General features: G+C 34.9%; 1 protein-coding gene across 3 annotated transcripts in view; it reads right to left on the reverse strand.

Annotated features, from left to right (window-relative positions):
- Positions 1–257: 257 nt before the first annotated feature.
- GBE1 (1,4-alpha-glucan branching enzyme 1) overlaps positions 258–26,918 on the reverse strand; it is a 146,575-nt gene continuing 119,914 nt past the window's right edge. The window contains exons 15-17 of one of the 3 annotated variants that reach the window (XM_042868506.1): positions 13,976–14,093; positions 12,203–12,262; positions 258–2,343 (exon numbers count right to left, since the gene is read on the reverse strand). In XM_042868506.1, the coding sequence (XP_042724440.1) occupies positions 2,287–2,343; positions 12,203–12,262; positions 13,976–14,093 (235 nt within the window). In that variant the 3' untranslated portion in view covers positions 258–2,286. Of the gene's footprint in view, positions 2,344–12,202; positions 12,266–13,975; positions 14,094–26,918 lie in introns of all 3 variants that reach the window. The other 2 variants (XM_042868505.1, XM_042868507.1) reach the window with 2 other exon arrangements.

The following is a 26,918-nucleotide window of genomic DNA, read 5'->3' on the forward strand; positions in this document are numbered from 1 at the left end:
AGGGGGCTGAATGTACACAAGGACTCCAAAAATTCCCTAATTATTATGCTTCCCATATTTACATGCCTACCTTGGAAATCTTGTAGTTTGCTTTTATTAAGTCTATTACTGCAGAAGAGTGATATATGTATGTCAAACAATCCACTATTCTCCCTAGATCGTTTCTGACCAAGATAAGTTACTGATTCCAAGACAGTATTTGATATTGGTCTATCCAGTGTTAGGACTACCACACAATCTTTTCACAGTACAAACAATGAAACCATATATGCATTTGTTTTATTCTCCTCAGTTTATTTGCATATAATTTTACAGTTTTTTCCTTCATGTCACACATTTATTCCTTCTCTTGAAAAAAGTTTTGACAAGGGGACTTGCCTTCCATTACTTTTGGAAACCTGGAACTGGTGTCAATAAAAACAATAAAGCAACACCCCACCTACTGAACACCTACTAAATAAAATAATGTAAATATAGCATACATCATACTTCTAATAAGAAGTTCCTTATTATTTCAATACAAGGAAAACAATTTGAAAAAAAAAAAAAAAAAAAGATAATCAGTTCCAGTTGCTAAAATAGTTCAATGTATTCTCTTTTAAAGACTTTATTTCAAAGTTTCAGTATAGAAATGCTTTTATTAGCTCACTACCAAGCAGTGATCAAACTGGTATAGCAGAAAATGAAGCATGATAGTAGACAATATTGTAGTACTCCACCACAATACAGAATTCTCTGTCACAACGAATATAGCAGACTAGGGATGTTCATAAAATCCCTTTGTTGTAAACACTACTAAAAGACTCTTTTCTATCATGCTGCAAAATTCCATCATGTACTTTATTTAGCTTAAGAAGTACGCTATATAGAAATGCAAGTAAGCATTTCAAGAACGGTGAAAGACTTTCAGTGCTGGCACAATTTTTCAGTAATTTACACAATGGTTTATGTAGGAAGCTGGGTAAAAAACAAGAAACAAAGAAAAAAGAACTTTTTGAAATGGTTACAGGCATCTTCCTTTTTGGCCAATTTAAAGTCACAAAATTCAGACTTGTATAAGAGACATTCACTTCATACCCCATTCTAATATGAACAAGTGGAACAAAATAAAGTCCATTTCATTACTTCGGTATTAATTTTTCATAGTATTCCTCAATACATTTTCAAATATAAAGAATCTTAATCCTTACAAAAAGAAAAGTTCTACTTATTAAAGAATTCTCTTGAATAATCTTAGCAGCATTCCAATAATTAACTATCTTGATTTTATTGAAAACAAACAAACAAAAAAAAACCAAAAAAACCTTGATTACTGTATTTTGAGACAGCTTTCTGTCAAAACATAAACATTTTAGAAGTTACGAAAGTGCAAGAAGAAGCTCATATTCCAAGCTGAAAGGCAGCTTCTGGAAATGGTGAAATCAGTATAACAACGTCCTAACATCACTGAAATTAAAGCATTAAGATGAATCGTGTATTTAGAACATTCTCCAGTGTAACATTCTTCTTAGTGAAGACCTTAGCAGTGTAAATAAAACAGTTAAGTATCTTTTTTTTTTTTTTTTTTTTTTTTCAGCTGTAGTAAGTGAAGTGCACAGACTAAGTGATTTGATGGAGAACAAGTAAGCAACCCAGTGCCATCAGCACATCGGCAGTGAGTTGTCTGCCCACTTGGTTCTTAAGCACTTTTTAGCAATTTAAATCAAATTAAAAAATGGAGTACAACACTCTTAAGGATCTTCTCATTAATTTGGGCAAATGTCTTAAATTGCATGTTAGAACTCATTGCAGAAGAGGAGCCTCCAATTAGGTCCCACGTATCCTTAAGGCTGCCTTTCAGCCAAAAACCTTTGTTTCATTTAAGCAAACCAAAACTATTAATAAGCAGCATTTACATACAATGAGCATTTTAATTCACTTTTTGAAAAAGATTTCAAGAAATTACAAACATTGGAGCAGGATCACTTTTGGTAATAATGTTATTCCTCATAAAATCCTGTAAACAACATTTTATTGAGAAGACCTGCTGTTTTGAAGTATTGCTAGTGAAAATTTTTATTACCAAAATGATAACATTCTTTCTCTTCCTTAACATTTCTTCAAAATAGGTTCTAACAAGCACAAACCTCTGCATTTGCACGTGAATATTAATCTTGCATTTTAAAAATGTTAATATTACTAGATTCAGCTTCAGAAAGATTCAATAGAACTAGTTTTGTTACACTTAGTAGTACAGTGTATCAGCACTTCTATCACTTGCTTCTTCAGTGATAGGTACAGAGATCTTCAACGTGGGACATCCATATTCTGAAGCACAATAGCCACTCTGCTTGGAATGTACACCTAGTAAAAAGATGATAAGAACAAGGAAAAATCCATGAACGTCACAGGATTCATTTTCTTAAAAAAAAAAAAAACAGTATATGAAAAAACACATGTAATACTTAGCAATTCAATATTTCTCATTTTTGCGATCTTGTAGGTTATTCTAATTGTATTTTAAATGTGACTGGCTGCTTAGTTCCAGTACTTGAGTTATACAAGATAATATAAAAGTTTAAAAGACATCTTAATTGCAATCTCTCCTCTCTTCTCTTTTTATAAATATTGCTTTGAAAGATTTAAAATGGCTACCAGTAGAGGGCCTCATATGACTTCCAAAGTCCAATTTATAATACTTGAAGACATCTAGGTCAATAGACTATACAATGACAAATGAGAAAGTTTTACAACAACATTCGAACACTCCTCCGCTGTGAAGTAAAGAGTCCTCAAGGCATATGATATCATTTCATACAGGTAAGTAACAGCATTATGACACAGCATTGCATTCTTCTCCATCTTGGCATCTATGGAATTTCAGTGCCAGTTGCTAAAAATTACTCAAAAAACTAGATATAGATGCATATTAGCCATTACACTACTGCATTTTGTTTTACCCTTTTTTATCTGATTACCATGAGAAAGATATGCATATAATCAAAAGACTTCTCATAGATCACAAAAGAGCTTGTGGCAATATATTTTACATGACATTTCTTCTAAGCAAAGTAGAATCACAATCTGAAAACGAGACTGATATGCACTACCTACCAATTACCTTGATATATGGTACTCCATCAATTGTCAAGTGTATGAATGTGTTTGCTGAACAAGTCAATAAAAATGCAATTATAAAAGGTAACACAAGATTGAAGATTATCGGCTTCATTCTGACAACATCCTCCTTTAGACTACTCTCCATCCCTGTGGAATATCTAATACCCCACAATTTCAACTATGTTATCTGCAAACTAGAGCTTGATGGCATGAAAGGCTTTCATAGTTTTCAAAAACAGAATGAAGGAATAGAGCAAAGAGCTTTAAGAAAAGGAGAAAAAAGAAAAGAACAGCTGATCTTCATTGAATCAGACAGAGCCATGTCCAGCACTTCTTGAAAGGCAGTGAACATAATGATTTCCCCTAAGGTTTCAGTGATAAATAGCTCCACTTTTCAGGGGAGGAAATACTTAATGAACTAGCTCAGAATGTATAGATAATGCCAAGATTTTTAAATTGTGTATTGAGAAATTCAGCACTCTGAGTTGATACGATGAAAATGGAAAGGAGCTAAAGGGAATAATTTTTCTAAGAAAATATTCTTAAGAAGTTACTTTGGTTAAGCCAACAAAGACTGACATTAATAGAGGACATATCAATTCCGTTATAGCCAGGTCAATAATATAACAGATCTTAGGAGAAATGTATTATCTCAGTGCCTATAAAGTCAACTTGCACCAAATGAGAATCTAAGAGCATTGTGGAATCACTCCACCAGTACAATGTCAATCAAAATTTTAGAACTGGTTTTAGGTACAATTTTGGAATTTGAGTAATATATTATATTTAGATTGATAAGAATTTTCTGCTTGTTTTTCTGCTTGTCAGGAAGAGATTCAATTGCAAGCTTATTCCTTTAGTCAAACATTTCCATACCTTGGAAAATTAAACATAGGTTCTAATGTTTATTGACTTGGTGGTCTTTTTACTAAAACAGAAAAATCAGCTATGACATTGCTTCCTAGTCTGATCAACTTATATCATTTATCAGTGTAATTGCCTCTAAGGCCTACACAAAACTATAAGAAATAAGAAAACCACTAGGGCATGAGCAAGGAATACTCTCAATTGTACATTAAGTATTCATTCCACTGGTAGGAATACAATTTTTTAAAAAAGCAATATTACACAAGCATTAGATAATTCCTGTTACTTTGTTTTAAAAGAATTCAGAACATCTGGGTGAAGGGAATGTTAAAAAAAAATGTGACCAAAGAGGTTGGAAAGATTGCCCATTTTTCATGAGGTGAAATCAGAAAGATTATTCACTCAGGATCCAGCAAAACTTTCATCTTTCCCAGTCCAGATTTCTAACTTTTTACTCTGCCCACTTCTGGCACTCAATCTCCAAAGCTTCCCCAGCCTCTTCTTTTCTTTTGACACGTTTAACTACCACTTGTGTAAAAACACATCCCCACACATTTCGCTTTATTTTCTCTATTCTTTTCCTGATTTCCTCCTAGTCATACACACTCCTTCTCTGTCCAGACTAAGAGCCATCATATCTGTAATTACTGAACTTGTTGTTTAGAAAACATAGGTTAGTAGAGAAGACAGCTATTAAAACATGAAAATACAATACGACCTCAATTCACATACTGTCTTCCAACAGTTAATAAGTTTATGTCTTCAGATTGTTCAATGGTTTATTGGAGTACTTCATAATATTTTCTGAATTTACTGGAAAATCTCGACTGCTTTGTCAAAACTATAAAATTACTCTGTATAGTGAAGTGTATTTGTAATGAAGACATTAAGTAGAATGGGTCTAAGGTTGGGGGACTGTGTGCAATTTCATTCACCCGTTGACATATGAGCTGCATTTCTTAGCCTTTGTCAGAATACAATTTGGATCTCTCCTTTGAAGAAGGGAAGTGGAAGAGAAAATTCCAAACTTAGTATTATTTCTGTTTTGAAAGACTCATTTATGAAGGGTAAAAATTTTAAGTATACGATCAAGTTAGTCTATCTTTCACACCTACCTCCATGTGGATCACAGCATCCTGCCTAATTAGTAGCGTATAAAAGTTCTTGAACCTTAAATAATTCTGTAAAGTCAGGATATAAATTAAAAAAAAAAAAAAAAAAAAAAAAAAGAACAAAAGAACTATGGTAGAAATAGTGACATGTGAACAAAAAAAATTATAAAATCAGTGCACTGGAAAAGCTGACAAGAAACTTAAATTATCTAGATTATTGGTCTCTAAGTAATTTACTACAACCCTGCTCCGTCTTGAATTTGTAATTCATATAATTCAATAACATTTAATAGGAGATAGCATTTTGCATATTTTCTGCCCATGCTAGAATTTGCCATCAAATGGTACAGTTAAAAAAATAAAAATTAAAAAAAAAAAAAGAAAGAAATCCATTACTGACAGGATAAACTGAAATGCAAGCATCTGATTGTATTTAAGTCCAGATACATTTTAACATATAAAGAATAGATAAATCCTAGCTAAAAGCAAATAAAAGCATGCCTTAATTAGTGACAATACATACATTTTAATTTCTCTATCCAATTTAGATCAAGAACTGTTTGCTTACTGTATTTTAATCCATTGTTCTGATCATATCAAAACACATACATATAGTACTCCATATTGTAGAAAAATAAATTTGCAACAGCATACAATAAAAGGCCATCATCCCCAGACACATACATCCATGCTTCTCCTGTACTACTCAGTTCTATCTTCTTTAAATACTGAAGAAAATGGCAACCATGTTTCTTTCTGTATTTTCTAGGTAAGCCATTATGTATATTTTTTGTTCACTTGTTTTTAAGACTGTCCAAGTTATATTAAAGTATTTTAACAACTACTCCAACACAATGAAATTCATTAATGAAGATGAGATCTGGCATTTTATGATAGGTCTCTGTGACAAAGTCCAATCAATTCAATCTGATATCCAGCATAAACAACAGTTCTTATGAGGTCTCCTACTCAGCATACTGGTTTTTTAATCTTTACTAGTACATGGGAGTCTTCTCCTGATCTTTTTCTCATTGATTTTTCTATTGGCTAAATCTTCAGATTTATTAAGACGCATCTGGATTGGACCTCTAACATTCAATTTATCAATGACTGACCCTAATTCAGTGTCGTCTACAAATCTGCTGGGGATGTGCTTTGTTACTGTTAAAGACTCCATCAAACAGCACCAGCCCTGCAGTAATTGCTACAGCAGTCTTCTTCCTATCAGTCAATACCTGGACATTGAACCTCCGACTACTAAAAGTGCAGCAGCCCAACCAGATTTCAATGTGCGTAACAATCTTCCCATTCAGCTTGTACTTCCCTTGCAGGAGACAAAGTTTAAACATTACAACATTGACTGTAGTAGCCTCATGCACGTAGCTAGATATTTCATCAGAGAAAACAACCAGGTTATCAGGTATGTTTTGTATTTACTAAATCTGAGCTGTCCTTCTGATCAACTCATACCTATCCCCTTCCAAAGGGATATGGTCCATGATCTCCTAAGAGACTGAGCAGGGAAGGCTCACTGGCCTCCAGATCCATCAGGTTTCTTTTCTTGCTTTTACTACAACCTTTCTTCAGTTTCCAAAAATTTCCCCTGGACACTATGATTTTTCACAGATGATTTCAGCCTTGCAACCATGCCAGCGAAATCTTTCCAAATCTCTGCATATATCCCATTTATCCAGCCTCGTTAAGGTGTCCCTAACCTACTGCTCTGCTGCTGCTACATTCTTTTTGATAGTGTACTGGTACACAAAAGAGTTGGAAAACAGGCTTTACCCTCAGAGGCTGAGGTTTAAAAACAACAAAAAAACATAACTCCTCCTCTTCTCAAGGATCTTGCATTTTTTTCTTGATCTCTTCTGGTATTTGTACACTTTCTGCACACTTGTAAAACTCCTTTCTTGCCATCCTTTATATCTCTAACTAGTTTTTAACTCAAACTAGGTTTTGACCTCTCTGATTTTGCTCTTAATAGTCTACACCTTGCTTTAATATTCCTTCATTACCTGCCTTATTCCCTTATTTTTCACATGTAATAAAGTTTGCCAAGTGGCTCTTCATTTTTTATTGCTGTGTTCAGCATATGTGTTCTTGTGATTTATGATTTATGACATAGAACAGTTACTGAGGTGTTGACTCCCAATTAACAATTATGAAAACAAAAGTCACTTTAGAAGTGATAACTGACTTATTGTTAAGGGAAGTTCTAAGAAAAAAAAAAAAACCACCTCAAGACAGACAATTTAATGTGAAGTATTACTACATTATACTAGCTTACATCCTTAACCTTTATTTAGCTACAGAAATAATGATAAAAGAAGATTTAAAAACAACTGTTTTTCCCATTTTAGCTCAGTAGAACTATCAGCAGCAACATCCCTGGTTTCTTTCTCACCATGCTTACTGCATTATTCTTCATGATGCTGGTCACAACAGTTAAAAACTTGATCTCCTTTTCCCAGGCTTTTTTATCCTAAGTGCATCTCTTAAAAGTCAGGAGATGTGGACACTGAGAAATGACTTCTGGAAGTCTTTCTTACCTCCTTGTTCACCTCCTTGTGCCCCAATTGCCAACTTCAAAATGTCTGTCTAGTTCAGATCACGTAACAGTATACAAAAGCATCTTGATTCAAAGCACAACAGGAAATACAGACATTTATATTAAAAGAAATCATAGAGAAATGCCATTTTTCTTGTTTTTCTACACACCAATGAGGAGAGGTACAGAAGTATTTTCTAGTCTTGCTTTTCCTTTCATATACTGTTGCTGAATTATATAGTTTCAATTAACAGCTTCTGCTTGGTTTACATCCTTATATCTTATATCCTGCCTTTCTGATCACAGATTTTTATTTCATTCATGTCTTCTTCATCATTTCACAAGGCTTACTTGACGAACATGGATATATGTGAAAACTCAAAGTACAGAGTATTAAGGAGAATACATTCATAGCTAATCAAATTCTTGACTACCTTTCAACCATATCATCCTCTGAATGTTGTTTCAAGCATTCTGTGCCCATTCTACAGGCCCTTCTAAGTCCTTCCTCCCCTTCCGAATTACAGTCTCATTCACACTGGAAGGGGCCTCAAGAGGCAGGGCCAGCTATGAGGTCAAATCAGGCTAGTCAAGGCTTTGGATATCTCAATGAACTGAACCTTTGTTTTTTATACCAATTGCTTACTTATGACCTCGTACCCTCTGTGCTGTCATACTAACTCTGGTATTTTAGGAAGCCATCAAAAAACATATCAGGAGATTCATAAGGCCTTTACTAATGGAGGGAGTGGGATATGCAGAAAGGAGAACATCAGATCCTCCAGGGACAGCTAGGGTGACTCAGCTGTGAAAAAAAGTTTTCGACAAAGTTAATTTTCAGATGTTTAGTCATCAAGTTATTGAAAGTCTTTTTACTCCCAATGGAGTATTCAGTGGGAATAAAGTGGAATAGTTGTGATTGACTTCACAGGTAGAATTGCTAAGAAAGATGATGATTGAGGACAGAAATGTTTGTAAGTCAAATACATACAACATATTTTTTATTACCTCCTCTTTGACCTTTTCATACTGCTTGTCAATTTAAAATGCAAGGCAGTCATAGTGTTTGCAATTAGGCAAATTTCACAGAGATCAGAATTTCTAGCACTAATACATTATAGCCAATATAATACGCACACGAAAACATTTCTTTCAAGCAACCTGTTTTCCACCTGCATACATGGTGTTCTATCAAGATCATACTCTGTTTATGTGGGCTATCGCGGAAACAGGGAAAAGAAACTGGTCATCCGACCATTTGACAGGAATACATAAAATGCTTTTCAGTATTCAAATACTTATTTCTTACTTTTTTTTTTTTTGTTTGTTTGTTTTGTTTTTATTATTTTTCTGGATAATTTCAAGAAACATGAGACCAGAATAATTAAGAATACAGAAGTAGAAAATACAGGAAGTATTTGTGAATAGCAGCAGTTCTAAGTATGAAGCTCACCTTAGATATTTTAGGAGGGCTGCAATATATAGCAATCTCTAAATATATATTTAAAAAAGAAAAAAAACAACAAAGAAACAAACAAACAAACAAACCCAAAAACACATGTGCAAGAAATTCTACAAACTACATTTCTACTTTCAGATTCATCAGAATAGATTCTGTACCAGGTGCAAGCAAAACTGAAATTGGCTGGAACCGTAATGAACTACTCTTCATCCCACTTTGAGGGTTGGAAAACATCAAGTCCTAAAAATCATTTCAAGGTCATTTTGCAGCAGATGGGAGAATTACTGGAACTCAGAGCTAGATCAGGCACTGCAGAAAAATATTTGATAGTGCACACTGCAGCTGGTGGATGCAGAAGGCAATATCACAGGAGTCTGTGCCAACATTTTCCCAAACTTTTAATTAAAATGAGGGCCTTGGACAATCTCATGTCTCTGTATCACTACTAATTGTCAGACGCTGACACTATTCTGAGAATATAATTAACCATCAATGAATAAGGTACATGATAGCTTTTCCTTTCTGACTGTAACTTGTTATAAAGAACTTTATATTTCAGATTTTATTTTGCTAGATATTGCATATGAAAAGGAAGGTATGCTTAAAATAATGTGAAGCACTGCCTTCCAATCTGTTTTTCAATTTACAACAGCAAAGCATGAATATGCAGAAAATCATTTCTCTGTCTTGCTTCATTTATGCAAAAGATCTCCAGGCTCTATCTCAAAGTTTCTATTATCTTTTGCACTCTTCCTTAAGAAAAGTTACTTCAAAAAGACAACTAAATCCTGACAAACTCAAACATGCAGTCCAACAAAATAGGACTGAATGAAAGTGGATAACAGATTAACTTTGGAGTAATTATACTTGTTTCTGAGTTTTTGTTTGTTGAAGAATTGAAACGATCAATGAATACAAGCAAACTAATTTATCAATTTATTGTTGATTTATCTTAATCACGAAGAAGCAAGATCTTGCTGCTATCTCATCTTCCTAGTTAGAACAGTCAATTTTCTAACAACAAATATACAGTATAAAATACATACAAATATTCTGTATATCTATGCATGTTAAGGGAGAAAATAGTTAAAGATTACATCATTCTTTTAAAATTCAACACATAAATCCTTATCATGAAAGTTTTTCAAATTACTATTTTCAAAGCTAAGGTCACTAAAAGCTTTTAGAACATTTCAATCTATGTGTATATTTTTAATTTGTCAATAGACTCATGGAGACATGAAGTTGCACTTTGACACTGAGTATTATATATTAAGGTCAAGGTTAAAAAGTCCAACCCAGCAATAAGGATATTCTTAGAATAAACTACATAATTATTAGTCGATATAATGAAAGGGAGCTTCCATTTTTAGTTTAGCTAATTGAACTGATGAGTACAGGAAAAGTGAATATATAAAAACTGAAATGTGTTAAACAATTACACTTTAACTGCATACTGCTTTGCCAATGACATAACATAGTCTGCAACTTTACATTTAGACTACTTATTACTCAGTTCTGTTGGTGCAACATGTATAAAACCCAGTGCATCCGTACAAGTCCTTACTTCTTTCTTACTTACTACTTTTATTAAAAAAAAATACTTAAGTTACTACAACACACACTTTGATATCTAATTACATTTTCAACATAAATCAATCACGTCAGATGCCTGATAAAACATTTGGAATGATGAGTGTTATTAGAAACAGATTTTTTTTCTTCCCCCACCCTCTCCTTGTCCCAAATCTAAGTTTCATATCCAGCTACGATAATCAGGTAAGGTACAAATGTAAAGGGGCAGCAGGATCTTACAGGAGTCGAAACACATCTGCAGCAGTTAATTTGAAATGTGAAGACAATATAAAACTAGAAGGTTATGCAAGCATAGAAAAAGCACACATCTTTCATAAAACATAGAATGGCTTCGGTTGGAAGGGACCTCAAAGACCACCTAGTGCCAGCCCCCTGTCACCTGGTTGCCCCCTGCCGGGTTGCAACCCATGAGATCAGGCTGCCCGGGGCTCCATCCAATCTGACCTAAAACGCCTCCAGAAATGAAGCATCCACAACAAACATAGCTCAAAAAAGACTATTAAAGCCTTTTTTTCCATGGCAGCAATACAAACAAAAATACGATGGTTTAAAAGTTGTTTTGTACAATGACAAATAGGTTAACAGCTTGTTTTAAGAAGGTTTGATCACATGAAAAGTTATGTGCATTTCATGCAATTGTTAACAACCCGCAGCAGAGGAAGAAGCGAAACAGAAAAATGAGATTATTTACAAAGAATACTTTTGATTTTCCTACAGAATTTTCAAGGCATGCATGATGATCTTGAAATCTGGCTTCATACAGAACTTGAATTACCATATATTTATCAGCAAAATTTCACAGTGCTGAGTAGTGCTTACAAAGTTTACTCTTCACTCAATTTTCTTCACTCCAGGTATGTCACATTTCTTTTCTTCTCATTTTGCAATGTCACTTTGAATATTTCTTTTATTAGGTGATATTTCTAGAATGAATTGTGTCATGTCTAATCTCCTACTTCTATAATGTGTTTGTGCACTATTTAAGCTGGACTTGAGCAGCAGAATTATTGCATGTAATTTCATTTTGTCATAGTCCTGTGGGTATGTTTTACTGACAGTGTTTATCTAGCACACCTTAAGGGAAGTGTATCTTTCACTATAAAAAATGTGTTTGTGGTGAAGGGAGAACTAAAATTTTTGAAACTAGACACTTATGTCACATGCATTATGTACAAACAATAAGATAATTGCTGAAGTGAAATAAAAAAACCTTTTCTGAGTTCATTGGGGTGGTACCATCAAAAAGAAAAATCGAGAGGAAGATATCTGCTTAGACTTCTTAATGTTAAACCAGAACTAAAACAATTCTCAAGGATGACGGATTATTTAAGAACTGGGATCTAAATTTCTACTTATGATAAAACATTTGTTTCTTTTGTAAAATACCAACTAGTAGTATTTACTATAACTTTTGTTCTTTCTTACTTGGTGTTATATCTTGCTGGATTTGGTCTGATTTTCCACATTTTTTTCCCCCAATTACTTTTGCTTTGTGTCTTCTTACTACCATTTTACCTTTATGAGGCGCTTGTGGCATCTTCTGGAGTGTTGGCTGAAGCTGGTCTGTGAATTGGACTGCTGAAGGACATAAAGGAAAGTTGTCATGACCCACTCTGATGGGTTTCTATCTGACTCAGAAGTGCCATTGCCATGCCACAGCTTATGCTGCAAAAATGCATTTGCTTCTTTGCTTGTCACATGCTTTATCTTCCACATGCTCCTAGTTAAGATGCACCTTCAAGTTTTGTTGTATTTTTTCTGTCTTGAATGATTTGCACTTATCATCTAAAAGCCCTTATGTGAAATATACACTCTAAATTACAGTTAATTGGCTTGCAAAAGTTAAGTTAGTGGCAGCTAATTAAAATGCTCTCTAATCACTAAAGCATCATACTTGAATTCGACACAGGAAGCAAGAATTCTGGGAGCATTAATTTGATGTGTAACCTGCAGGACTGGACTTTTAGATCCTCAGTTTCTTAGAGTGCTTATGATAACAGATACTTACCTAAGGGTATCTAAGGGCACTGTCATACACAAACACTTTAAAAAAACAGCATGTTCCCAAGATCCTCCAGGCCAAGCAGAATAAAAGCACAATGTAACAAAACTATTTTAAAACATGCCAACAAAAGAATTGTCAATACTCTGAGTGTAACAAAAGAGGGTAAAAGAAAGCGTGACAGGCAGAGATTAAAAAGTACAACAACTCTCAGGAATTGGGATCTCACAAGAAATGTGACACCAGAAGATCATTTATCCATTCTGACACTGAAGAAGACTGTCACACACATACCAGTATAGATACTCCGTATCTGTAGTCTGTTACATTACAAAAATAATACAATTTTAGTGTATACAGATATACCTGTGATAGAGATATATTTTCACACACTTAAATGGTTTAGATATAAAAATGTGGCCAGCAACATAAGCATTCTCAGAACTTTTCCAGTGAAGCCTGACCAGTTCATAGCAATTTCGAATCTTAGTATCTGTTGAACTAGTGAAAATACATACAAGTGTGTAATATATATATATACACACACGCACTTATATATATATAGTATATGCATACATGTATACGTATACATATAGAAAGAATGGGAAATGGTAGATTTACAAATTAATTGTGGTAAGGGATTATGATTTCAAGAGTAATGACAATAGGCACTGATTTGGTTTTGATTAGTCACCACCTCAGCTAACAGAAATTGTATATACAACTGTACAAGCAAAGTGATTAGAAGTTGATCTGAAGTGATTTGAGGGAAACTCTTTGTTCACTGTTCAGAACAATTAGGACTAAACATTCTTGATGCAAATAGAGATGGTCTGTTCTATGTTTTTCTGTAAACAGGAGGATAAAGGCTTTGTCAAGTTAGGCAAATGATTTTAAGAAAGCAATGAAAAATTAGTTTCTATAGCTTTATTCACTAAGAAAGCATGAAGATGGAGTTTTTCAGACATGAAAACAAAGTAAACGCTTATATTAAAAAAGGCAATTCAAAAGTACATTAGAAGGTTTTCATGCATATCGTGTGGCAGTGCAAGACAGTGCAAGATGACATGCAAATGCAAAGGTAATGTCCAAAGAAAATCAGATAATATTATTAGCCATGATAAAACTGTAATATCACCTCCTATGTATTCATACACAGGCTAATTTCAGAATGTTAAAAAGCAAACAAACCTACCACAGAAATACTCCTGGAATAGACTTTCAAAAGTCTGAAGACTTTTAAAATCATTCAATTATTCAGATTAATAATACAACATCTTTCTTACCATAACTGAATTAGGTCGATAATTGTGAGGATATTCTTCAGAAAAGTACTCTGTATTGTGGTCCAACCTTTGATGCCCTCCATATTCTGCAGCATCGGAATCCATAATGATTTTATACTTAAAAAGACTGTTAAGGTATTATGTCAAAATTATGTTAAATGGGAAATAAATCAAAGTGGAAATTCTGAAAGAAGTGTCTTTTAAGAAAATGTTGGAAAATTTTACTTTATTATCAGCTTTAATTCTCAGTGCCTTGTATGCTCACTATATACTCCCTCTCCTTTATTTTATAAACACGCCCAAATCGTCAGTCATTTCTTGCCATGCACAACATACCCACAAACTGCAGCTCCGACTTTGCAGTATCCTTCCAAAGCCAGTATCAACAAGGGCTGCTACTATTCCATTGTATATTTTATGAACATGGCAGGGGAACATCTCCCTCAAGCATTTCACTCATTGCTACTATGATCTACATTATACATTAAATTTAATAATTCATCAACATTGCTGAAAGGCCTGACATCTCTAATGATTCCTTTAAAGCTACTTACAGCAAATGCAATTGTTATGGCTATACTAATTTGAAAAAAATTATCCAGTGTCCTTAATCTACACTATCAAAGTATGTCTAGCAGTTCTCTCTAGCAATCACTGCCTCTCCACACCTCACAACACAGCTTATTTGGCAGAACTACTGTTAATCCTGAAAAATGGGGACAGAAGCATTCTGAGATCTTCATAAATTAGAAGGAAGAAGATTTAGTTTGGTAAACAAGACCATTTCCCTTCCGACTTAAACCTTATAAAAAAGTTGCATTCACGTTTCAGAATCTTGAAAATTAATTAATTAATTGAACATTTAAGTTTTAGAATGCTACCTTCATAGACACATTAAACAACAGTTTTGCAATTTAATTAAGCACATAACAGAAGCGTTTCATTTTGCAGTGAAGTCTCTTGTTTCAGTGACAGAATGCTGGAAATACTACCCTGATTCAAAAAAGCCCAATTTCTGTTCAATTTGATTCTCTAACTGTAAATTTCCTAACTACTACAGTGAAGTAGAACAGTAAAAGCAATGAACTCTTGTACAGATTGAGCTGGAAATGGAAAGTCTGTCATTATATACCACATTAATTACTGAATTACCATGCTTTTACGATATTTTGAAATACATATTTTAACACAGATTTTTAATTTAATCTTTTGCATGCTTAATGACACATAAAGCACCACCAAGTAAAGGCACACTATAAAAAGAAATAATTTGTATTTTGTTCCTCAACCTTTAGTATTGAAAAAAGAATACCAGTGTTAATTGTGGGGATGATGGCTCCAGATAATTAGGAACTTTGCAGAAGAGCAGAAAGGAATTTCTAGTGACCAGCTGGAAAATGATGTAAGATTTACTGAATATTTATAAAGAAACTGTTCTTCTCTGTATAGTCTAGTTCGATTCACATAATTTTATTTGAATGTTTTTGATCTATGACAGGTTTTTAAGTACAGTTGAGTCCTCTGTATTATACTTAGCAGTCTTATTAGAGAGATTCCTTACACGACAGGTTACTTGACGTATCAAATTAGAAAGTCTGAACAACAGCAATAAGTTGACACTGTTTCCATACACATTTATCTAACACTCTCATCTGAAAAGACAAAGAATTTGGGTGCTATTCAAGTTGGATGTACTGAAGTTTTTTTATGAAGGTATGTTTAGCAACTTAAAAAATCATCCTTAAGTGTAGCAGATGAAAATCAAGGCTGACTCTGTCTGATGCAAAGCTTTTAACTGCTTTTTAGTACAATTAGTTTATTAGCTACGAACACAGTGATTGCATAAGATAAAAACATCCAAATAAAAACCTTTAATAAGTTGGAAATATTACAACCAATCTAACCTTCAGTGTATGGTAAAATACTTTTGCCCATCTGAAATATCAAAAGCCACCCCCAAGCATTGTACCAGCATTTCTCTTTTGTCTTGTTTTAGCAACTAGCATACAAGTGGCCTACATCTAAATTAAATTCAATATTATAATAAGTGGATGCTTAGGTCAGACTGAATATACTAACAAAGCAGTAGGATGACTCAGCATTGAAAAGCTGAATCTACATGTCTTTCCAACTTTGCTCATTAAAAGTCACTCTAAGCCAATAGCACAGAAATAAATAAGAGGCAGCCCTTATAAGTGTGGATTAGAAATCTGACATGGATGCACCAAAATTTCCTTTTACTATTTTAATATAAAAACAAAAATAGCTTATCCCGGATTCTCAATATTTGTCTATTCAAAATTAAAAACTACAAGAGGCGAAATATGAAGTTCACAGATTTCACATTTCATCTGAAGCCTTCACAGATACCAATCACTACCAGAAGTTCATATGTTCTTAAATGCACCATTATCTGAAATAGCTTTTTTACTTACTTTGGCACATTTTTCTCTTCTTTAGATACAGCCAGTGGTTCAGATAAGACACGATGCTAATTTTCTCTACTTAAATTTCTCAAAAGGCAGAAGAGAAACACTGTGGTTTTATTGTGAGAACAAGTAGGGCTGTATGTACCTGTTTACTCACCCTGAAGATACAACCCAGGGTTATTCTAAGAAAAAATGAAAATAGAATGGCTTCAATTCAGGGCAGTTCTTAGAGCAAGTTGCTATCTCTTTCTCCAAAGCTAAAACTGGCTACACAAAGAATTAGAGAAGTCCTATATTAAAAAATTGAAGTGCAATGCTTTAGAAGTGCCTTTTTGTTTACCACAAATAACTTTTATCTTGTATGTTTATACTTACTCATTGTAAGTGGACAGATTCTCATTATCATCAGATAATGAGATGTAGGGGAATGAGAAGGCGTATCAACCTCAACATTTCAGAAGTCCTGGAAGTACACTTTTGGAGTAAATCTCATCCATCAACCCTTACTGTGCTTCAATTTACAGTTCTACACCATTTTGGTGCTCAAAGAATGCCACCTGTAGGTCTGTTTTTTTGTGTCTTTTATTTGTTTGTTTTTAAATCAGTTTAACAGAATTTGAAACTGAGTATGCATTCTTAAGTTAGTAAGATAGTACAAAAAGCATACACAAAACTTTCCCTAGAGAAGAAAAACAATTAAAAGGAAAATACTTCAGTATTCTTTCCATGACATGCGAATATTCAAGTTATATGTATAAAGGTTGAAGATGTGAAATACAGAATTTGACTCAGAAGCTTATAAACGAAGAAAAATATCCCAGATTCAACACAGCCCTTCCAAAAGCAATGTGTTTTTTGTTAACTGAAGTCCTGAAAAATTAAGAAATCTACCACAAGCGCCTTTCCATGTTGAACCATAGATTGACCTGGGTTGGAAGGGATCTCAAGGATCCTCAAGTTCCAAGTCCCCTGATTGTGGGTAGGGTTGCCAACCGCTGGGTCAACCATTATATCAGGCTGCCCAGTGCCCCATCCAACCTGGTCTTAAACACCTCCAGGGATGGGACATCCACAACCTCTCTGGGCAGCGTGTGCCAGCACCTCACCACTCTCTGTGAAAAAACTTCTCCCTGACATCTAATAAAAATATTTCCTCCTTTAGTTCGAAACCAGTCCTCTTTGTGCTACCACTATCTACCCCTGTAAAAAGTTGATTTCCCTTCTGTTGGTAATTTCATTTTTAGTTCCATTTAGATATTTCATTACTTCAATCTGTTTAAAATCAATTTTGAGAGTGCTCTGGCATGATCAAGAGCGCTTTTCCCAAATTTAAGTTGGTTCCAATTATTTACTTATGTTTACTCATCTTTAAGAACTCTGCTTACAGAAATAACACAAAGCTGCTATTTAGGGAAGTGAAATAGATGCAAGCTAATTAGAAAAAACAGCTCATCTAGGTAAGAGAGATGCCCCCACTTACCACAGGACTTTACACTCACATAAGAGAGTAGAAAACAGCATCATAAGACAGCCTAAAGGAAAACTGGGATCATCAAACATGTAGGTTGGAAAGAATCTCTGGAAGTCAGCTACAGGGTTAGACCAAGTTGCTCAGGGCTTTGTCTAGCAAGATATTAAAAAGGTTACTCTAAAGATTGAGCCTGCTCAACCTTGTGGGCAATCTGTTTCAGCACGTGCTTGCCTGTGTGCACTGTGGAAAGTTTCCGTTTGGAAAAGCAACATTCCTGCAATTAGACTTGTAGCTAATAAAGTTGAACCATGGTTGTAACCTCCTCCAACTTAGATTTTAGACTGGAACAATGCCCTATTCAAGAGCAAAACATATCTGGGAAGACAACATCATTCTGTTTTTCAAAATTATGCAGAAAAGCTGTTGGAAAAAGCACTGATATATAGAAATCATGAGGATGACAGTGAAGGTGTTACCTGACTATTACGCAAAAAGTATTAGCTGGTTTGAGCAGTCAAAGCCAACAGTAATGAACAAGAGCTAAAGCAAAATACTTACAGAAAACAAGAACAGATAAGCTGTCTTGGCAGCAATTTTCACTGCCAAAATGTTACCATTTGAAGAAGACTCCTCGACAAAGAGCGAAGATAAGAAACAAAATGAAAAAGGAAAGAAAAGCAGCTGTAGAACAGAAAATCATTATTGTATCATCGAATTGATCTTGTAAAAGAAAAGCTATGGCCACAATCATAATTTATAAATTACTAAAATGCACAACAAAACAAATAAATACAGTCATAGATCATTAGACTAAACAATGAACTTTTTAATCACCTCAAATCCTAAAAAGCAGAAAGCAGATTTTCAAGCTAGATCAAGAATTATCCACGTAATAATAAGGATGTTAAAGGGACAAAATCATATGCTGGTAATAAAACACACTAAGTAAAACAAAAACTCGTTTTTTTAAATGCAACATGTATGGAATGAGGAAAGATGAAAATAAGAGAAGCTTCCAGAAGAACTGTAAAAAGCCCATAGTTGGTAGGATCCCTTTTTGTTTGTTTTTAATGGTTCTTGAATTTCAATAACAAACCAGGTAATTAGCATAATTTCACAGTAAAGGGTACCTGTTTTCCTTCTCTAAACCCACTTCAAATTTTTGAGAGGGCTAAGGTGTCAACTTTGAGGAAGAGCATATTAAAGAGTTTTTAGACGAGTTTTCAAGTAAAATTAAACATCTTGGCTTGACGATCATCAGCTCAGAATATTTACAGGATAGCTGAAGCCATTTGTAAGTTAACTAATGATGCAGTACTGAAGGGGAAGAGGACAAGTATTATACCTTTTTGCTTCAATCAAATTTACATGGATGTATATAAATATCAAATTTACATGGGTGTATATAAAATCATATCAGCTGATAACTATGAAGATAAACTGCTGATTTAATTTTGTTGCAAGATAACAAGTCTTATTAAAAAAAAATGAAAATAAATACAGAGTAATTTTTAAGGAGACTTTTGACATTAACAAAAGTCAGCATGAAAACTTAAGGAAGGAAAAAGGGTTATTTTTGAAATCTTTAAGAAGGTTGCTTTTAGCCACATTCATTCTGTCACAATTTTTTCTCACTCTTATACCAAATCACACGTGTCCAAGTGTACACAACAAGTGTACAACACTTAAAGAAACATCAGTTAATAACACTTCATTCTATCTCTTAGGTTCTTCCTGATTCATAATGAGGATGGAGCTATTGGACAAGTCTTTCACATTCTCTGAAGATTACAGTTGTTCTGAGTTGTTATTCTTTGCTTTGGAATTTTCCTCACTGCAGTGACTGTAAGCGTTAGAAAAGATTGCTGTTCACTGTCTGCTTATCCTTGTTTACTTGCAATGTGTCTGCTTTCCTACTGTGCTAATGGGAAAAGGAATAGCATATGTTAAATCTTGTTGCCATCCCACTGCTGTTAGGATGCAGGGTTGTCTGACAAGTCAGCTGTGCCACAACAGAGATGGTGACACTTATCTACCCTGCTGTCTTGATAAGAAAACTGATTCCTTTGTTCTGCTGCTGGGAACAACAATCTCCATTATCAATACACATCATTCTTTTAACTTCTATTTTGTTGTCTCTGGCAGTAATCTCACAAACATGTTTCCATTCACACATTTTATCCATATTAGTAATACGTTTGTTACAAATCTACTATTATTTTGGAGATGGTGAAATATACTTTTGCTTCCATTTCGCCATAGAGCTGCAGTAAATTTGAGAACGGTCCAGAGTGAAAGGAGGGAAGTTCAGCTGGCATAAATGCAAAAAGCTACAAAAGTAGGAATAAGAATTATTTAACTGTAGGGAATAGTACAAAATGAGAGGAAGTAAACGGTTGAAAAACATTGGCATAAACATCACACAATTTAATTTCTCAAGACCGTGAATCTTTATAGCTCTGTGGATTTGGTGAACTGTCAGAACTGTGACTCAGTTTTGACAATGAAGTTCAAGAAAGCTGATTCCAGAGGAACGGTTGAAAAATTTTAACAAGAGAAGATCAAAAAAGTGACAGCAGTATCATCTAAACAGAAAGAATCTCTTCTCCATAAAAATGGGACCAAGAATAAACAGTGTTTAAAATGTATTTGAACAGAACTCAATTGCACAATAAGGAAACCATCCTAATAGTAGAGACAGTAACACACTGGAATAGATCTTACTACAGAAGTAGGAAAGTTATTTTCAAATTCCTATTATTAACTTAAATGAAAACCAAAGCTCCTTTCCTTTTCCTTTTCTGCCGCCTTTCAGCCATCATCTTTCTCAAGAGAGGTAAGTTTTACTGTAGACAAGCCTTTGAATCAAATTAACCACTACACCACAGAAAGGTCTTGGCAAAATTAGAAAAAGAAAAAAAAAAAGAGGAAATTTATGAATGGTTTCCTGTTAACATTCAAAATTTTATCTACAACCAGAACTAGAGACAGATGATCTAGATGTTGACTATTCTTCCATTTCCAAACTGAAGCAAATTAGGCAGAAATAATTTGTTAACTCAAGCTGCCTGTTTCTCATGAAGAGGCTTCTGAAAGAGCATAATTTATGAGGTAGAATTCCAGTATCAGCATAGAAATGTTTTCTTCTTTTCTTCACATAAAAAAATAGAAATTGAGAAATAGCACGTGCAGCCCTAATAATTACACAGATTCATGGTGCTATAAACACATGGCTTTTGCTACTCAGATCAAACTTTTTCAAGATGCATTAGTTGGCTATATTTCTTATTCACACATATTAACCTTAACGTATGAACTACCTTGATAGAATTTGGCATTTGGCTGATCCTAAATTAAGTTCTTTGTCTTCATTTGGTGTATATACACTGAATTCTAATAGGCAGGGACAGTTACATAACTGCACTTCAAAGCAGCCTGCAAAGCAGCATCTTTGCCTTCAGCAATCACACTCCAGTGACTCATTCAAGTGACCTTATTTGCTCATTAGAAGCTCTTGGTGCAGGTTGCAAATGTCAGAGAGCTTGAGTTAACATTTTTTTTTTTTAAAGAATAATTCTGCAGCATTTCAGTGACAATATTTGTGATATTTCAGGCCTCATCTAGCTACCTGCATATCAATAACTCTGACTTTCTGTATATTAACTGCCAACAATAACTGTATGACTTTTTGATATTCATTCACCCCAGCTTCACAATGCTTTGGTACATTATTTTATATTAAAAATGGCAATGCCTGTAATGAGGTAACCATTTCTTTTCACAATATTTTTTATCTCCTTCTATTTTAGTAGTGTAATGTATGACAATATAAGATGTCAAGAAAAACAGACATATGCTAGTTGAGATTCAGTACTGCTTAACAACACAGACTTTCATGCCCACGTCCACTATTAAGGTCTCAGTCTTTGAACATCTCACACTAGGATGCATGATAATAGGCAAACAAGATGTACAACTGAGCAACTCACTTTTAAGGGAAATACATCAACAGAGAAGACAATGGTACAAAAGGGAAGAAAAACTGACTTCAAGCTAGTTGCGAGTCCTCATTAAGCTGCCTGTTCAGAAGAAGACTGTCCAAGCTAACCAATACCAGAAGGACTGCAAAATCTACTATGACTTCTCTTACAAAAGAACAAGTGAAGTTTGCTACACCAATAGCCTACAAAGAACTGCTGACAGAAGGATGACATCTTCAATGAGATAACAGCAGCCAAATGACTACAAAAACAATGCCAATGCCAGAGAGTCAGGAAGCTCTGTATCCTTTAATGTAACTAACAGCATACCTGACAAGCTATAAATAACAACAGTGTTGTTATATACACATTTCTTTGAGTATGTGTCACAGCCATCTGCTTAATACTGATAAATTTAAGACATAAATCTGGTTAATCCAATCCACTAAACAGATTAGAAACCCAGGTATGAGTAAGTGGAATGATCATCACTACACTTCCTACAATTCTGTGTCATTCAGATAAACCTTTTATTAAAAAGATTTTAATCAGTGCATTATAGTAGCTGCCTCTTAAGGCTTACTCAGCAAATTGCCTCTCAGAGTTACCAAGCAAAAAATCCACTCATTTCTTAAAATAAGAACAACACAGAATAACAATAAGCTCTTGTCTTTTATTTCTGCTTTATGTTTAAGTTTCAAAGGGAGAGGAAAGAACTGCTCTCAGAAGTGGAGAAGCTGTTCTGATGTTTGAAGGTCACATGTGACAACACTTCCTATTTATAAGATATACATCTCATAAAATCTCAGGTTAAAAGTTACAAGACTACACATAAAATTCACTGCTCTAATTGCAGGACAAGAGTTAGAAAGAAAAAAAAAAAAAAAGGTTCAGCATGAAAAACACCCCAGCATCTCTAAAGAAAATAGATACTAATCATAGGTCAGCTGAATGTTGGCATGCAGAAGAGAAGATGCTGAAAGTAGAATAGGAGAGTAATAGCAGTTGCTAACTTTGGGTTACATTCCAGTTAAAAATTGTTATTATAAACAGTTTTGCACTGTTTCTGCACTACAAATGTTTGAACACTAAAAATGCAAGAATAAACCTTCACGATTTTTTTGTTGTCTATAAGCTGATGCAAAGTATTATTCAAAGGAAGCTGTTTATGGTGAGTAGTTTAGAAAACTCCATCAAGAACAGCTTCCAACATGCTCAAAAGAAATGAAGGTACAATTGTTAGCTCTCCTGGCTAACTAGGGTATAGAGAAGAGTTTCTATGATCTTCTGTTGTTGATAACCACTCCTAACTTTCAGTTCTAAATATAAATGCAAATCTTTCATGATTTCAAGAATCAAGAACATGATTCTGCTTTGGAACTCAGATTCAGAGAAGTGTTAACAATTACACACATCTCATACCAGCTACTACTAGGATTTCAGTAGTTTCCTAATATGCTGATCAGGCACTACCTGGTCATGGCAGTTCCACAACTCCAGGGCTTTCCTTGGAGCAGTAGAAAAGCAAACGTTTTACACATAGCAATAATGGATTGCTTTCACATTTGTTTACCAATGAAAAGGACATAAATAATGTAACTGTTAGATTTAATATTGCTTGGCTTTTACCTATACAGAACAGGAACAAAAAACAGATATGTTGAAGGTATTTATGAACAACTTACTGCCCACAGACTGTACTAGCAACAGGCACTTCAGAAGCCACAGCTTGTAGAAAGATATATCGCAAGAGATAGCGCACATGTTATTTGGAATGATTCACATCTTTAAAATCCTACTGTAAAGAAGAGAAGGTTCCTGTTTTCAGATGTAAAAATACATTAATCAGGCTGTGATACAGTTGGCAATAGCTAATTCCCAAAGTTCACTCACCTTGTTCATACACTAAACTGACGTAGAATAAAACTACCAGGAGAAGGATTGTTGAGAAGGTGACTTGATGGGAAGAATCAATATTTGGAATTCTCAAATAAGACTACTACTTTACAAAAAGCTCACTAGTTCCACTGAGTGTTGTGAGCAGTATAGCAGAGTAAAACAAGACACTTTCTTAATCAAATGAACAAAGCCCTGAGGTAAAGGCGTGCATGTTTTATAGAAAAGTAGTAGAATGACTGCACCAAGAACCCTCAGCTCTACCAGAGGAGGCAGCTAATGTGAACTAAAAATTTCACTATTTGATTAGTGTGGGAGGGGTGAGTACAACAAAACATCTCTAATAAATGCAGATGAAGTGTTTATAACTGGCTGTTCTATTAGCCTTAAAAACTTCAGCTCAGTGAATGGAAAAGTTACTATGTATCTTTATGACTTAACAAAGGCCTTTTACATTTAAACTACCTGTAATATATTTTGTAAGTAAAATTATATATTGCATTCACTTAAAAAAAAAAAAAAGAATGTGTACTGAGACTAACATATTAAAATAAATATGTAATGTAAACTGTAAATATGAAATATCATAGAATCATAGAATGGTTTGAGTTGGAAGGGAACTTTAAGATCATCTAGTTCCAACCCCGTGCTATGAATTATCTTTATGATTTTTTATAAAATGCTTGTTTTATATATATTTGAGCTGCTAAGTTTCTCATATGATTGTCAGTGAATTAATTTTTTTTTAAAAAGCATCTGAAAAAATGTGATCAGCTACCACTAAGTGAAAAACAAACATTTCCCAGTAAATTTCCACTTGCTTAATGAAAATGAAAAAGTCAATCTGCATCGACTGTTCTGCTCACCAAGAAACAGTACAGGAAGCTGTTTAATGACCAGAGTGAACTACTCTCAGACCGACTTACTGAAATCCAACTGGGCCTTGTGATCTGCAAAAGAAAAGCAGTGAAGGCCAGATTTTGCAATTTGCTTCTCAACAACTACTACAGAGCAGTCTCAGCTGAAACAGGAGCAATGCATTCAGAATCCTACACAAACAACAAATGCCTAAGGACAAAGGAAATTCTGGTGCTGTAAAATAGATTCATGAAATGCTTCCAAAATGACTGAAAAATTTAGAGCACTGGTAAAAAAAAAACCCAGAAGACTGCTTATATAAAATATTTAGTCAACAGGCTAATCATAAAAATAGTTTCCTAAACATAATGAAAGATCAGTTTCATAAGTGACTGAGCACAGCTTAGTGCTGTCTTTGTTGTATGTGATACAGAGCAAAATTTTTGAAAAACTGTACATAGCACATTTAAGTACACGTGCAAAAATAAAGCTGGGGTATTTAATTCACTTAGTACACAACAGAAAATGAAGCTAGGGAAGCAGACTCATACGAAATTGCACTTAAACCCAGGCCTCATCAGCACATTTGTAATAGAAGAAAGAAAATAAATGAAGATCTTGAGAATGAGTTTTCTTGAAATATTTCTCAAGCATTTCTGAGAACTGAAACTCCAGTATGTTTGAGAAAGAAAGAAAGAAAGTGAGCAACAAAATGTGTTTTGGGTTTAATGTTATTTATATATGTATCACAGAAAAGTCAAGTTAAATCTATTGTTATGTGTTGTAGTCCTTAAAATTGATTTTACACCTTTTACATCTGCAAACTCAGAGCATTTCATACAAGACAGAGGAACTATGGTAGCAACAACCACAGTAGGTGAATATCACAGAATCACAGAATGGCTCGGGTTGGAAGGGACCTCAAGGATCATGAATCTCCAGCCTCCCTGCCACAGGCAGGGCCACCAACCTCCCCAGACCAGGTTGCCCAGGGTCCCGTCCAACCTGGCCTTGAACACCTCCAGGGACGGGGCATCACAACCTTCCTGGGCAGCCTGTTCCAGCACTTCACCACTCTCTCTGTTAAGAACTTCCCCCTGACATCCAACCTAAATCTTCCCTCCCTCAACTTAAAACCATTTCCCCTCATCCTGCAGTTATCAACCCTTTCAAAGAGTTGATTCCTCTCTTGTTTGTAGGCTCCCTTTAGGTACTGAAAGGCTGCAATGAGGTCACCCCGCAGCCTTCTTTTCTCCAGGCTGAAGAAGCCCAGCTCCCTCAGCCTGTCTTTGTAGGGGAGGTGCTCCAGTCCCCAGATCATCTTTGTGGCTCTCCTCTGGACCCTCTCCAACAGCTCTCTGTCTTTTTTGTACTGGGGGCTCCACACTTGGACACAGTATTCCAGATGGGGCCTCACAAGGGCAGAGTAGAGGGGGACAAGCACCTCCCTGTCCCTGCTGGCCACCCCTCTTTTGATGGAGCTCAGGATTCCATTTGCCTTCCAAGCTGCAAGGGCACACTGCTGGCTCATGTTAAGCTTTTCATCTATCAAGACCCCCAGGTCCTTCTCCACAGGGCTGCTCTCAAGAACTGCTCCTTCCAGTTTGTATGGATGCCTGGATTCCTCTGGCCCAAGTGCAAAACTCTGCACTTTGCCGTGTTGAACCTCATCAGGTTCACCTGGACCCACCTTTCTAGCCTCTCCAATACCTGTGACAGTGAAGTGTTGGTATATCTCACAGCATCAGGTTAAGGTTTTACTAATCCAATTTATTACTCCATTCTATCTTTACTAGGAGCTCAGCTAGGACCATAGAGGCAGCAGAGGACAGCAGTGAAAAAGGATTTGACCTGATGTTTCTAAACCAGAATCCTGCAATTTTTTTGAGCTCCTGCCAGTAAATTCAAGCAGTACTCAAGTAATAAGGTGCCACACTGCACAAAGGCAACTCAAATACAGCAACAGTTTGCTGAAACTACTAATTAAAAAAATAAAAATAAAAAAATCAGGAGCTGCAGTGCTTTAAAATGACACAACAAGATTCATTAGACTTCACTTGTCAATGCACTTGAAAAACTGGATTTGGACACAAGCAAAACCAGCCAATTACTTGAGATTAATCATTTACTGTTTCTCAGCTGAGCTAAGAGCACATTCTCAGTCCCCCCAATTATAAAACAGAAATTGCACAATCTTCCGGGAGGTTCAAACTAACGCATTTCCTTGTGCAAGTGTGTGCATCTTACTGTGGTCAGCTTCTGTAATTTAAGAAGCAGGAGTTCCTTGATTTCTATGCAATATTTTGGGA

Source organism: Lagopus leucura, unplaced genomic scaffold (genome assembly GCF_019238085.1).
Source record: "Lagopus leucura isolate 7727_CA_CO unplaced genomic scaffold, USGS_WTPT01 Super-Scaffold_100001, whole genome shotgun sequence".
NCBI classification, from domain to species: Eukaryota; Metazoa; Chordata; class Aves; order Galliformes; family Phasianidae; genus Lagopus; species Lagopus leucura.